This window comes from Diabrotica undecimpunctata, chromosome 3, assembly GCF_040954645.1.
Source record: "Diabrotica undecimpunctata isolate CICGRU chromosome 3, icDiaUnde3, whole genome shotgun sequence".
In the NCBI taxonomy this organism is placed as follows: Eukaryota; Metazoa; Arthropoda; class Insecta; order Coleoptera; family Chrysomelidae; genus Diabrotica; species Diabrotica undecimpunctata.
Window position 1 is genome coordinate 30,103,930 of NC_092805.1, and position 14,484 is coordinate 30,118,413.

The 14,484-nt window shown below is 33.2% G+C and overlaps 1 protein-coding gene across 1 annotated transcript in view; it reads right to left on the minus strand.

Annotated features, from left to right (window-relative positions):
- Positions 1–14,484, minus strand: part of LOC140436612 (uncharacterized) — a 124,729-nt gene that overhangs the window by 88,224 nt on the left and 22,021 nt on the right. The window contains exon 6 of the mRNA XM_072525576.1: positions 13,222–13,382. Coding sequence (XP_072381677.1) covers positions 13,222–13,382 — 161 coding nt within the window. The remainder of the gene's footprint in view (positions 1–13,221; positions 13,383–14,484) is intronic.

Consider the following 14,484-nt stretch of genomic DNA (forward strand, 5'->3'; position numbering starts at 1 on the left):
TTTGGGAAATTGTTTCTTTTAACGTTAATACATACACTAGGTCTAGCTTATTCCAAATATGTGTTGTTTTTTTATCCCCTGCCCACAGTTTGGCATAAAAATGGAAAAATCGAATTGAAATTTTCAGTTTTTTCCAATTTCCGGCCAAACGGTGCCTTTTCTCATAGGGGTATGTATATATTTTTTGAATCACTACGTCAGGCTTAATCGAAATAAATTAAATTTGGAACGAAATACTAACTTTTATTTTCACGAAATTTGCGGGACATGTAGACCTCCAACTGGAACTTTTTCTCACGAACCGTAAGATGTAGAAAAAATCTGAGCCCTTAAGAAGAACAAGTAGCAAATTTTATGTAGAAAAGTGCACCGGATTGACTCTAGGAAAGAAATTGACGTCAATATGCCCGATTATTGAATTTGAAAAAAATCCAAGGGTACCCCCTTTAAACATTTTTGGGCAAATTTCAATTTTGGGAAATTGTTTCTTTTAACATTAATATATACACTAGGTCTAGCTTATTCCAAATATGTGTTGTTTTTCTATCCCCTACCCACAGTTTGGCAAAAAAATGGAAAAATCGAATTGAAAATTTTCAGTTTTTTCCAATTTCCGGCCAAACGCTGCCTTTTCTCATAGGGGTATGTATATATTTTTTGAATCACTACGTAAGGCTAATCGAAATAAATTAAATTTGGAACGAAATACTAAGTTTTTATTTTCACGAAATTTGCAGGACATGTAGACCTCAAACTGGAACTTTTTCTCACGAACCGTAAGATGTAGAAGAAATCTGAGCACTTGAGAAAAACAAGTAGCAAATTTTATGTAAGAAAAGTGCACCGGTTTGACTCTAGGACCGAAATTGACGCCACTATATCCGATTAAAGGATGTTTAAATGTTGAACAAATAATACAAAAAATTATACTTTTTTCCAATTTCCGGCCAAACGGTGCATTTTCTCATAGGGGTATGTATATATTTTTTGAATCACTACGTCAGGCTTAATCGAAATAAATTAAATTTGGAACGAAATACTAAGTTTTTATTTTCACGAAATTTGCAGGATATGTAGACCTCCAACTAGAACTTTTTCTCACGAACCGTAAGATGTAGAAGAAATCTGAGCCCTTGAGAAAAACAAGTAGCAAATTTTATGTAAGAAAAGTGCACCGGTTTGACTCTAGGACCGAAATTGACGCCAATATATCCGATTAAAGGATGTTTAAATGATGAACAAATAATACAAAAAATTATAGTTTTTTCCAATTTCCGCCAAACGGTGCATTTTCTCATAGAGGTATATATATTTTTTAAATCACTACGTCAGGCTTAATCGAAATAATTTAAATTTGAAACGAAATACTAATTTTATTTTTACGAGATTTGCAGGACATGTAGACCTCCAACTGGAATTTTTTCTCACGAACCGTTAGATGTAGAAAAAATCTGAGCCCTTGAGAAGAACAAGTTGCAAATTTTATGTAAGAAAAGTGCACCGGATTGACTCTAGGACCGAAATTGACGTCAATATGCCCGATTATTGAATTTTGAAAAAAATCCAAGGGTACCCCCTTTAAACATTTTTGGGCAAATTTCAATTTTGGGAAATTGTTTCTTTTAACGTTAATATATACACTAGGTCTAGCTTATTCCAAATATGTGTTGTTTTTCTATCCCCTACCCACAGTTTGGCAAAAAAATGGAAAAATCGAATTGAAAATTTTCAGTTTTTTCCAATTTCCGGCCAAACGCTGCCTTTTCTCATAGGGGTATGTATATATTTTTTGAATCACTACGTAAGGCTAAATCGAAATAAATTAAATTTGGAACGAAATACTAAGTTTTTATTTTCACTAAATTTGCAGGATATGTAGACCTCCAACTGGAACTTTTTCTTACGAACCGTAAGATGTAGAAGAAATCTGAGCACTTGAGAAAAACAAGTAGCAAATTTTATGTAAGAAAAGTGCACCGATTTGACTCTAGGACCGAAATTGACGCCACTATATCCGATTAAAGGATGTTTAAATGTTGACAAATAATACAAAAAATTATACTTTTTTCCAATTTCCGGCCAAACGGTGCATTTTCTCATAGGGGTATGTATATATTTTTTGAATCACTACGTCAGGCTTAATCGAAATAAATTAAATTTGGAACGAAATACTAAGTTTTTATTTTCACGAAATTTGCATGACATGTAGACCTCCAACTGGAATTTTTTCTCACGAACCGTTAGATGTAGAAAAAATCTGTGCCCTTGAGAAGAACAAGTTGCAAATTTTATGTAAAAAAAGTGCACCGGATTGACTCTACGACCGAAATTGACGTCAATATGCCCGATTATTGAATTTGAAAAAAATCCAATGGTACCCCCTTTAAACATTTTTGGGCAAATTTCGATTTTGGGAAATTGTTTCTTTTAACGTTAATATATACACTAGGTCTAGCTTATTCCAAATATGTGTTGTTTTTTTATCCCCTGCCCACAGTTTGGCAAAAAAATGGAAAAATCGAATTGAAAATTTTCAGTTTTTTCCAATTTCCGGCCAAACGGTGCCTTTTCTCATAGGGGTATGTATATATTTTTTGAATCACTACGTCAGGCTTAATCGAAATAAATTATATTTGGAACGAAATACTAAGTTTTTATTTTCACGAAATTTGCATGACATGTAGACCTCCAACTGGAATTTTTTCTCACGAACCGTTAGATGTAGAAAAAATCTGAGCCCTTGAGAGAACAAGTAGTAAATTTTATGTAAGAAAAGTACACCGGATTGACTCTAGGACCGAAATTGACGTCAATATGCCCGATTATTGAATTTTGAAAAAATCCAAGGGTACCCCCTTTAAACATTTTTGGGCAAATTTCAATTTTGGGAAATTGTTTCTTTTAACGTTAATATATACACTAGGTCTAGCTTATTCCAAATATGTGTTGTTTTTCTATCCCCTACCCACAGTTTGGCAAAAAAATGGAAAAATCGAATTGAAAATTTTCAGTTTTTTCCAATTTCCGGCCAAACGGTGCCTTTTCTCATAGGGTATGTATATATTTTTTGAATCACTACGTCAGGCTTAATCGAAATAAATTAAATTTGGAACGAAATACTAAGTTTTTATTTTCACGAAATTTGCAGGATATGTAGACCTCCAACTAGAACTTTTTCTCACGAACCGTAAGATGTAGAAGAAATCTGAGCCCTTGAGAAAAACAAGTAGCAAATTTTATGTAAGAAAGTGCACGGTTTGACTCTAGGACCGAAATTGACGCCAATATATCCGATTAAAGGATGTTTAAATGATGAACAAATAATACAAAAAATTATAGTTTTTTCCAATTTCGGCCAAACGGTGCATTTTCTCATAGAGGTATATATATTTTTTAAATCACTACGTCAGGCTTAATCGAAATAATTTAAATTGAAACGAAATACTAATTTTTATTTTTACGAGATTTGCAGGACATGTAGACCTCAACTGGAATTTTTTCTCACGAACCGTTAGATGTAGAAAAAATCTGAGCCCTTGAGAAGAACAAGTTGCAAATTTTATGTAAGAAAAGTGCACCGGATTGACTCTAGGACCGAAATTGACGTCAATATGCCCGATTATTGAATTTGAAAAAAATCCAAGGGTACCCCCTTTAACATTTTTGGGCAAATTTCAATTTTGGGAAATTGTTTCTTTTAACGTTAATATATACACTAGGTCTAGCTTATTCCAAATATGTGTTGTTTTTCTATCCCCTACCCACAGTTTGGCAAAAAAATGGAAAAATCGAATTGAAAATTTTCAGTTTTTTCCAATTTCCGGCCAAACGCTGCCTTTTCTCATAGGGGTATGTATATATTTTTTGAATCACTACGTAAGGCTAAATCGAAATAAATTAAATTTGGAACGAAATACTAAGTTTTTATTTTAACTAAATTTGCAGGATATGTAGACCTCCAACTGGAACTTTTTCTTACGAACCGTAAGATGTAGAGAAAATCTGAGCACTTGAGAAAAACAAGTAGCAAATTTTATGTAAGAAAAGTGCACCGGTTTGACTCTAGGACCGAAATTGACGCCACTATATCCGATTAAAGGATGTTTAAATGTTGAACAAATAATACAAAAAATTATACTTTTTTCCAATTTCCGGCCAAACGGTGCATTTTCTCATAGGGGTATGTATATATTTTTTGAATCAATACGTCAGGCTTAATCGAAATAAATTAAATTTGGAACGAAATACTAAGTTTTTATTTTCACGAAATTTGCATGACATGTAGACCTCCAACTGGAATTTTTTCTCACGAACCGTTAGATGTAGAAAAAATCTGTGCCCTTGAGAAGAACAAGTTGCAAATTTTATGTAAGAAAAGTGCACCGGATTGACTCTACGACCGAAATTGACGTCAATATGCCCGATTATTGAATTTTGAAAAAAATCCAATGGTACCCCCTTTAAACATTTTTGGGCAAATTTCGATTTTGGGAAATTGTTTCTTTTAACGTTAATATATACACTAGGTCTAGCTTATTCCAAATATGTGTTGTTTTTTTATCCCCTGCCCACAGTTGGCAAAAAAATGGAAAATCGAATTGAAAATTTTCAGTTTTTTCCAATTTCCGGCCAAACGGTGCCTTTTCTCATAGGGGTATGTATATATTTTTTGAATCACTACGTCAGGCTTAATCGAAATAAATTATATTTGGAACGAAATACTAAGTTTTTATTTTCACGAAATTTGCATGACATGTAGACCTCCAACTGGAATTTTTTCTCACGAACCGTTAGATGTAGAAAAAATCTGAGCCCTTGAGAAGAACAAGTAGTAAATTTTATGTAAGAAAAGTGCACCGGATTGACTCTAGGACCGAAATTGACGTCAATATGCCCGATTATTGAATTTTGAAAAAAATCCAAGGGTACCCCCTTTAAACATTTTTGGGCAAATTTCAATTTTGGGAAATTGTTTCTTTTAACGTTAATATATACACTAGGTCTAGCTTATTCCAAATATGTGTTGTTTTTCTATCCCCTACCCACAGTTTGGCAAAAAAATGGAAAAATCGAATTGAAAATTTTCAGTTTTTTCCAATTTCCGGCCAAACGTGCCTTTTCTCATAGGGGTATGTATATATTTTTTGAATCACTACGTCAGGCTTAATCGAAATAAATTAAATTTGGAACGAAATACTAAGTTTTTATTTTCACGAAATTTGCAGGACATGTAGACCTCAAACTGGAACTTTTTCTCACGAACCGTAAGATGTAGAAGAAATCTGAGCACTTGAGAAAAACAAGTAGCAAATTTTATGTAAGAAAAGTGCACCGGTTTGACTCTAGGACCGAAATTGACGCCACTATATCCGATTAAAGGATGTTTAAATGTTGAACAAATAATACAAAAAATTATACTTTTTTCCAATTTCCGGCCAAACGGTGCATTTTCTCATAGGGGTATGTATATATTTTTTGAATCACTACGTCAGGCTTAATCGAAATAAATTAAATTTGGAACGAAATACTAAGTTTTTATTTTCACGAAATTTGCAGGATATGTAGACCTCCAACTAGAACTTTTTCTCACGAACCGTAAGATGTAGAAGAAATCTGAGCCCTTGAGAAAAACAAGTAGCAAATTTTATGTAAGAAAAGTGCACCGTTTGACTCTAGGACCGAAATTGACGCAATATATCCGATTAAAGGATGTTTAAAATGATGAACAAATATACAAAAAATTATAGTTTTTTCCAATTTCCGGCAAACGGTGCATTTTCTCATAGAGGTATATATATTTTTTAAATCACTACGTCAGGCTTAATCGAAATAATTTAAATTTGAAACGAAATACTAATTTTTATTTTTACGAGATTTGCATGACATGTAGACCTCCAACTGGAATTTTTTCTCACGAACCGTTAGATGTAGAAAAAATCTGAGCCCTTGAGAAGAACAAGTAGTAAATTTTATGTAAGAAAAGTACACCGGATTGACTCTAGGACCGAAATTGACGTCAATATGCCCGATTATTGAATTTTGAAAAAAATCCAAGGGTACCCCCTTTAAACATTTTTGGGCAAATTTCAATTTTGGGAAATTGTTTCTTTTAACGTTAATATATACACTAGGTCTAGCTTATTCCAAATATGTGTTGTTTTTCTATCCCCTACCCACAGTTTGGCAAAAAAATGGAAAAATCGCATGAAAATTTTCAGTTTTTTCCAATTTCCGGCCAAACGGTGCCTTTTCTCATAGGGGTATGTATATTTTTTGAATCACTACGTCAGGCTTAATCGAAATAAATTAAATTTGGAACGAAATACTAAGTTTTTATTTTCACGAAATTTGCAGGATATGTAGACCTCCAACTAGAACTTTTTCTCACGAACCGTAAGATGTAGAAGAAATCTGAGCCCTTGAGAAAAACAAGTAGCAAATTTTATGTAAGAAAAGTGCACCGGTTTGACTCTAGGACCGAAATTGACGCCAATATATCCGATTAAAGGATGTTTAAATGATGAACAAATAATACAAAAAATTATAGTTTTTTCCAATTTCCGGCAAACGGTGCATTTTCTCATAGAGGTATATATATTTTTTAAATCACTACGTCAGGCTTAATCGAAATAATTTAAATTTGAAACGAAATACTAATTTTTATTTTTACGAGATTTGCAGGACATGTAGACCTCCAACTGGAATTTTTTCTCACGAACCGTTAGATGTAGAAAAAATCTGAGCCCTTGAGAAGAACAAGTTGCAAATTTTATGTAAGAAAAGTGCACCGGATTGACTCTAGGACGAAATTGACGTCAATATGCCCGATTATTGAATTTTGAAAAAAATCCAAGGGTACCCCCTTTAAACATTTTTGGGCAAATTTCAATTTTGGGAAATTGTTTCTTTTAACGTTAATATATACACTATGTCTAGCTTATTCCAAATATGTGTTGTTTTTCTATCCCTACCCACAGTTTGGCAAAAAAATGGAAAAATCGAATTGAAAATTTTCAGTTTTTTCCAATTTCCGGCCAAACGCTGCCTTTTCTCATAGGGGTATGTATAATTTTTTGAATCACTACGTAAGGCTAAATCGAAATAAATTAAATTTGGAACGAAATACTAGTTTTTATTTTCACTAAATTTGCAGGATATGTAGACCTCCAACTGGAACTTTTTCTTACGAACCGTAAGATGTAGAAGAAATCTGAGCACTTGAGAAAAACAAGTAGCAAATTTTATGTAGAAAAGTGCACCGGTTTGACTCTAGGACCGAAATTGACGCCACTATATCCGATTGAAGGATGTTTAAATGTTGAACAAATAATACAAAAAATTATACTTTTTTCCAATTTCCGGCCAAACGGTGCATTTTCTCATAGGGGTATGTATATATTTTTTGAATCACTACGTCAGGCTTATCGAAATAAATTAAATTTGGAACGAAATACTAAGTTTTTATTTTCACGAAATTTGCATGACATGTAGACCTCCAACTGGAATTTTTTCTCACGAACCGTTAGATGTAGAAAAAAATCTGTGCCCTTGAGAAGAACAAGTTGCAAATTTTATGTAAGAAAAGTGCACCGGATTGACTCTACGACCGAAATTGACGTCAATATGCCCGATTATTGATTTTGAAAAAAATCCAATGGTACCCCCTTTAAACATTTTTGGGCAAATTTCGATTTTGGGAAATTGTTTCTTTTAACGTTAATATATACACTAGGTCTAGCTTATTCCAAATATGTGTTGTTTTTTTATCCCCTGCCCACAGTTTGGCAAAAAAATGGAAAAATCGAATTGAAAATTTTCAGTTTTTTCCAATTTCCGGCCAAACGGTGCCTTTTCTCATAGGGGTATGTATATATTTTTTGAATCACTACGTCAGGCTTAATCGAAATAAATTATATTTGGAACGAAATACTAAGTTTTTATTTTCACGAAATTTGCATGACATGTAGACCTCCAACTGGAATTTTTTCTCACGAACCGTTAGATGTAGAAAAAATCTGAGCCCTTGAGAAGAACAAGTAGTAAATTTTATGTAAGAAAAGTGCACCGGATTGACTCTAGGACCGAAATTGACGTCATATGCCCGATTATTGAATTTTGAAAAAAATCCAAGGGTACCCCCTTTAAACATTTTTGGGCAAATTTCAATTTTGGGAAATTGTTTCTTTTAACGTTAATATATACACTAGGTCTAGCTTATTCCAAATATGTGTTGTTTTTCTATCCCCTACCCACAGTTTGGCAAGAAAATGGAAAAATCGAATTGAAAATTTTCAGTTTTTTCCAATTTCGGCCAAACGGTGCCTTTTCTCATAGGGGTATGTATATATTTTTTGAATCACTACGTCAGGCTTAATCGAAATAAATTAAATTTGGAACGAAATACTAAGTTTTTATTTTCACGAAATTTGCAGGACATGTAGACCTCAAACTGAACTTTTTCTCACGAACCGTAAGATGTAGAAGAAATCTGAGCACTTGAGAAAAACAAGTAGCAAATTTTATGTAAGAAAAGTGCACCGGTTTGACTCTAGGACCGAAATTGACGCCACTATATCCGATTAAAGGATGTTAAATGTTGAACAAATAATACAAAAAATTATACTTTTTTCCAATTTCCGGCCAAACGGTGCATTTTCTCATAGGGGTATGTATATATTTTTTGAATCACTACGTCAGGCTTAATCGAAATAAATTAAATTTGGAACGAAATACTAAGTTTTTATTTTCACGAAATTTGCAGGATATGTAGACCTCCAACTAGAACTTTTTCTCACGAACCGTAAGATGTAGAAGAAATCTGAGCCCTTGAGAAAAACAAGTAGCAAATTTTATGTAAGAAAAGTGCACCGTTTGACTCTAGGACCGAAATTGACGCAATATATCCGATTAAAGGATGTTTAAATGATGAACAAATAATACAAAAAATTATAGTTTTTTCCAATTTCCGGCCAAACGGTGCATTTTCTCATAGAGGTATATATATTTTTTAAATCACTACGTCAGGCTTAATCGAAATAATTTAAATTTGAAACGAAATACTAATTTTTATTTTTACGAGATTTGCAGGACATGTAGACCTCCAACTGGAATTTTTTCTCACGAACCGTTAGATGTAGAAAAAATCTGAGCCCTTGAGAAGAACAAGTTGCAAATTTTATGTAAGAAAAGTGCACCGGATTGACTCTAGGACCGAAATTGACGTCAATATGCCCGATTATTGAATTTTGAAAAAAATCCAAGGGTACCCCCTTTAAACATTTTTGGGCAAATTTCAATTTTGGGAAATTGTTTCTTTTAACGTTAATATATACACTAGGTCTAGCTTATTCAAATATGTGTTGTTTTTCTATCCCCTACCCACAGTTTGGCAAAAAAATGGAAAAATCGAATTGAAATTTTCAGTTTTTTCCATTTCCGGCCAAACGCTGCCTTTTCTCATAGGGGTATGTATATATTTTTTGAATCACTACGTCAGGCTTAATCGAAATAAATTATATTTGGAACGAAATACTAAGTTTTATTTTCACGAAATTTGCATGACATGTAGACCTCCAACTGGAATTTTTTCTCACGAACCGTTAGATGTAGAAAAAATCTGAGCCCTTGAGAAGAACAAGTAGCAAATTTTATGTAAGAAAAGTGCACCGGATTGACTCTAGGACCGAAATTGACGTCAATATGCCTGATTATTGAATTTTGAAAAAATCCAAGGGTACCCCCTTTAAACATTTTTGGGCAAATTTCAATTTTGGGAAATTGTTTCTTTTAACGTTAATATATACACTAGGTCTAGCTTATTCCAATATGTGTTGTTTTTCTATCCCCTACCCACAGTTTGGCAAAAAAAAAATGGAAAAATCGAATTGAAAATTTTCAGTTTTTTCGAATTTCCGACCAACGCTGCCTTTTCTCATAGGTGTATGTATATATTTTTTGAATCACTACGTAAGGCTTAATCGAAATAAATTAAATTTGGAACGAAATACTAAGTTTTTATTTTCACTAAATTTGCAGGATATGTAGACCTCCAACTGGAACTTTTTCTCACGAACCGTAAGATGTAGAAGAAATCTGAGCCCTTGAGAAAAACAAGTAGCAAATTTTATGTAAGAAAAGTGCACCGGTTTGACTCTAGGACCGAAATTGACGCCAATATATCCGATTAAAGGATGTTTAAATGATGAACAAATAATACAAAAAATTATAGTTTTTTCCAATTTCCGGCCAAACGGTGCATTTTCTCATAGAGGTATATATATTTTTTAAATCACTACGTCAGGCTTAATCGAAATAATTTAAATTTGAAACGAAATACTAATTTTTATTTTTACGAGATTTGCAGAACATGTAGACCTCCAACTGGAATTTTTTCTCACGAACCGTTAGATGTAGAAAAAATCTGAGCCCTTAAGAAGAACAAGTAGCAAATTTTATGTAAGAAAAGTGCACCGGTTTAACTCTAGGACCGAAATTGACGCCAATATATCCGATTAAAGGATGGTTAAATGTTGAACAAATAATACAAAAAATTATACTTTTTTCCAATTTCCGGCCAAACGGTGCATTTTCTCATAGGGGTATGTATATATTTTTTGAATCACTACGTCAGGCTTAATCGAAATAAATTAAATTTGGAACGAAATACTAAGTTTTTATTTTCACGAAATTTGCAGGACATGTAGACCTCCAACTGGAACTTTTTCTCACGAACCGTAAGATGTAGAAAAAATCTGAGCCCTTAAGAAGAACAAGTAGCAAATTTTATGTAAGAAAAGTGCACCGGTTTAAATCTAGGACCGAAATTGACGCCAATATATCCGATTAAAGGATGTTTAAATGTTGAACAAATAATAGAAAAAATTATAGTTTTTTCCAATTTCCGGCCAAATGGTGCATTTTCTCATAGGGGTATGTATATATTTTTTGAATCACTACGTCAGGCTTAATCGAAATAAATTAAATTTGGAACGAAATACTAAGTTTTTATTTTCACGAATTTGCAGGATATGTAGACCTCCAACTAGAACTTTTTCTCACGAACCGTAAGATGTAGAAGAAATCTGAGCCCTTGAGAAAAACAAGTAGCAAATTTTATGTAAGAAAAGTGCACCGGTTTGACTCTAGGACCGAAATTGACGCCAATATATCCGATTAAAGGATGTTTAAATGATGAACAAATAATACAAAAAATTATAGTTTTTTCCAATTTCCGGCCAAACGGTGCATTTTCTCATAGAGGTATATATATTTTTTAAATCACTACGTCAGGCTTAATCGAAATAATTTAAATTTGAAACGAAATACTAATTTTTATTTTTACGAGATTTGCAGAACATGTAGACCTCCAACTGGAATTTTTTCTCACGAACCGTTAGATGTAGAAAAAATCTGAGCCCTTAAGAAGAACAAGTAGCAAATTTTATGTAAGAAAAGTGCACCGGTTTAACTCTAGGACCGAAATTGACGCCAATATATCCGATTAAAGGATGTTTAAATGATGAACAAATAATACAAAAAATTATAGTTTTTTCCAATTTCCGGCCAAACGGTGCATTTTCTCATAGGTGTATATATATTTTTTGAATCACTACGTCAGGCTTTATTGAAATAATTTAAATTTGAAACGAAATACTAATTTTTATTTTCACGAAATTTGCAGGACATGTAGACCTCCAACTGGAATTTTTTCTCACGAACCGTTAGATGTAGAAATAATCTGAGCCCTTAAGAAGAACAAGCAGCAAATTTTATGTAAGAAAAGTACATCGGTTTGACTCTAGGACCGAAATTGACGCCAATATATCCGATTAAAGGATGTTTAAATGATGAACAAATAATACAAAAAATTATAGTTTTTTCCAATTTCCGGCCAAACGGTGCATTTTCTCATAGGGGTATCTATATATTATTTTAATCAGTACGTCACGATTAATCGAAATAATTTAAACTTAAGCTCGTTGCTTCGATTGTCATGAAATTATCTCGTCTGTTATCAATGTCCTAGGGATATTACTACTGATAGTTAAGTTCGATCATAAAACTTTGATAATTATAAAAGCATAATTTAATGAAGACTACGAACTAGCACAAAGAAAGAAAAAAAGTACATTGGCCTCTACGAAATAGTCTTAGGTCAATAAAAAAAATAGCGCTGACATGACCGCTCCTAGTGGTATAATAAGGAACTAAAATCTTATTTAACTTCTTTTTCTCTATAACATATGTATAACTTCTGCAGAGACTAAAAAATGACAGTGAAACATCCTTCTATATGCGTCTATATTCTTTGATATTACTATAAACTTAACAATTAGCACAGTTGCGCAGTTATATGTCAATTTCAAGATTGACAATTGACATACTGACGTTGTTTTTGTTTCAATACTTCAATACAAGATAGGAATTTAGTTTCCTTGTGGATAATAAAAAAAGAATATCAGATAAGACCAGAATAAAATGATTCGACAGAATTCTTGAAAGTAACAGAAGTGTTTACCGATACAACAATTATCGTGCTAAACATATCAGTCAAATTTACTACGCAATGCGCGCTCGCTATTTACTAACATCTATAATTCTATCAAATTTTGATTCAACTAAGCGTGGACCCACATGTTTTCACCTGTGGAATATTAACAATTGAAACGGCTGTCAATCTGATGTAATTCGGTGATAGCAGACATGTATTTTTGCAAATGGAGTTATACACCAAGTTTCAATATTTTTTTATGTCTTCTGTAGATAAGTTATATGTAAATTTGTTGATATTTGACATATAAAGTTCTTCCTTGGGCTCAGCCAAACGTAGTACTAAGTTTAAAGACTAAAGAACTTTTTCTTTAAGAGTTATCGCACAGAGAGATGGATGAACGGACAAACAACGACACGATTTCAAGAAGGACTTGTCGAGTTCTTAATAAAGCTGAACATAAATAAGGGTATTACCTTCTACGAATAAGAAAAAAAAAGAATAACAATCGACTAAATCAGTAGGTGAATAAAGAAAAAGCAGTACACAGAAATAAAAAAAAAATACATTATATTTTGACGTTCAGACGCATAAGAATCTTAAAAAAAATTTTGGAAAACTGAGCAGTGATGATTTAAGACTTGAAATTAATATATTTTCCTTTCATAACTAAGATCCGCATTCAATTACTTAAATTGGTAATGGAATTTAAACTTGAAAAAAATATATACCTTTCTTTTTGCTGGTGTTGGAGAGACTGATGGTGGATTTGCTGATGAGGCTGCTGATGGTGTTGTTGGTTGATGTTGTTGTGGTGTAGGCGTTGCTGTTGCTGATTCATGTTCGTCATAGCACGAGCAAGTGGTGGGGGAAACGGAAACGGATGGCCAATCTATAAAATATGAAATTCATAAAAATACTAATAATAATAAGATCTTCAAATTAAGCGGGGACTTTTCCAGGGGGACTCGTTGAGTCCACTTTGGTTCTGTTTGGCGATGAATCCACTATCTCAGCTAGTGAACTCCACTGACTCAGGTTTTAGCATCAAAAATAACAATACTGTTAATGCACTTTGGACTAGACAAGTGTCGATTTCTAAATATTATAGTCAGAGGAAAAGTTCAGCCCGGAGGTTTCGATATGCAAGATAGCTAAAACATCGAGGCAATGTGTGAAAATGATATATAAAAATATCTTGGAGTAAACCACGCGCGGAAAATTGACTATAAACAAATGAAAACCGAACTAACTTCTGAGTTTGTGCAAAGAGTAATACAGCGAAATCGGTCATATCTTAATAGCAAAAATCTGTTTAAGGCATTCAATACGTACGCCTGTTCCGCGCTTAGCTACTCATTTGGTATTATTAAGTAGTCAAAAACGTATAAAGAAAGTCTTCAGCGAAAAGTAAGAACACTTCTCACAAAGGCGCAAAAATACCGTCCATGCAGTGCAGTAGGGAGGACAACATTACCGCGGTATCAAGGGGGAAGAAGACCTAAGGACATGAGTGAGCAACGGATAAATAGGTTGCTAATTTAAGAACCTATTTTCAGATGCAGGCTGAGACATCTACATTACATCGAGCAATTTGCGCAGTAGATGACACAACACCGCTCAAACTAAGGGAACAAGACATGCGCATAAACCATCTGACTAAGTAAGAAAAAATGCGCACCTGGATGAGTAAACCCCTGCATGGGCGACATCTCAATGGAATCAGCCAAGAATATGCTGACAGTGCAGCGTTTGATAACCAGCGTTCGAACTATTGGTTGATATTAGGAAAGTTGTTTCCCGAGACAGGGGGTTTCCTACTTGCCATGCAGGATCAGGTTATTCGAACTAAAAATTACCTGAAATATATTGTCAAAGACCCTCAGGTCCAAGACATATAGATAATAAACTCTTCATTCTAGTGTTTACAACAAATAAAAACGAATCCTGGAATAACTTCGGTATATTATAAAGAAAGAAGAATAGTATGAGTT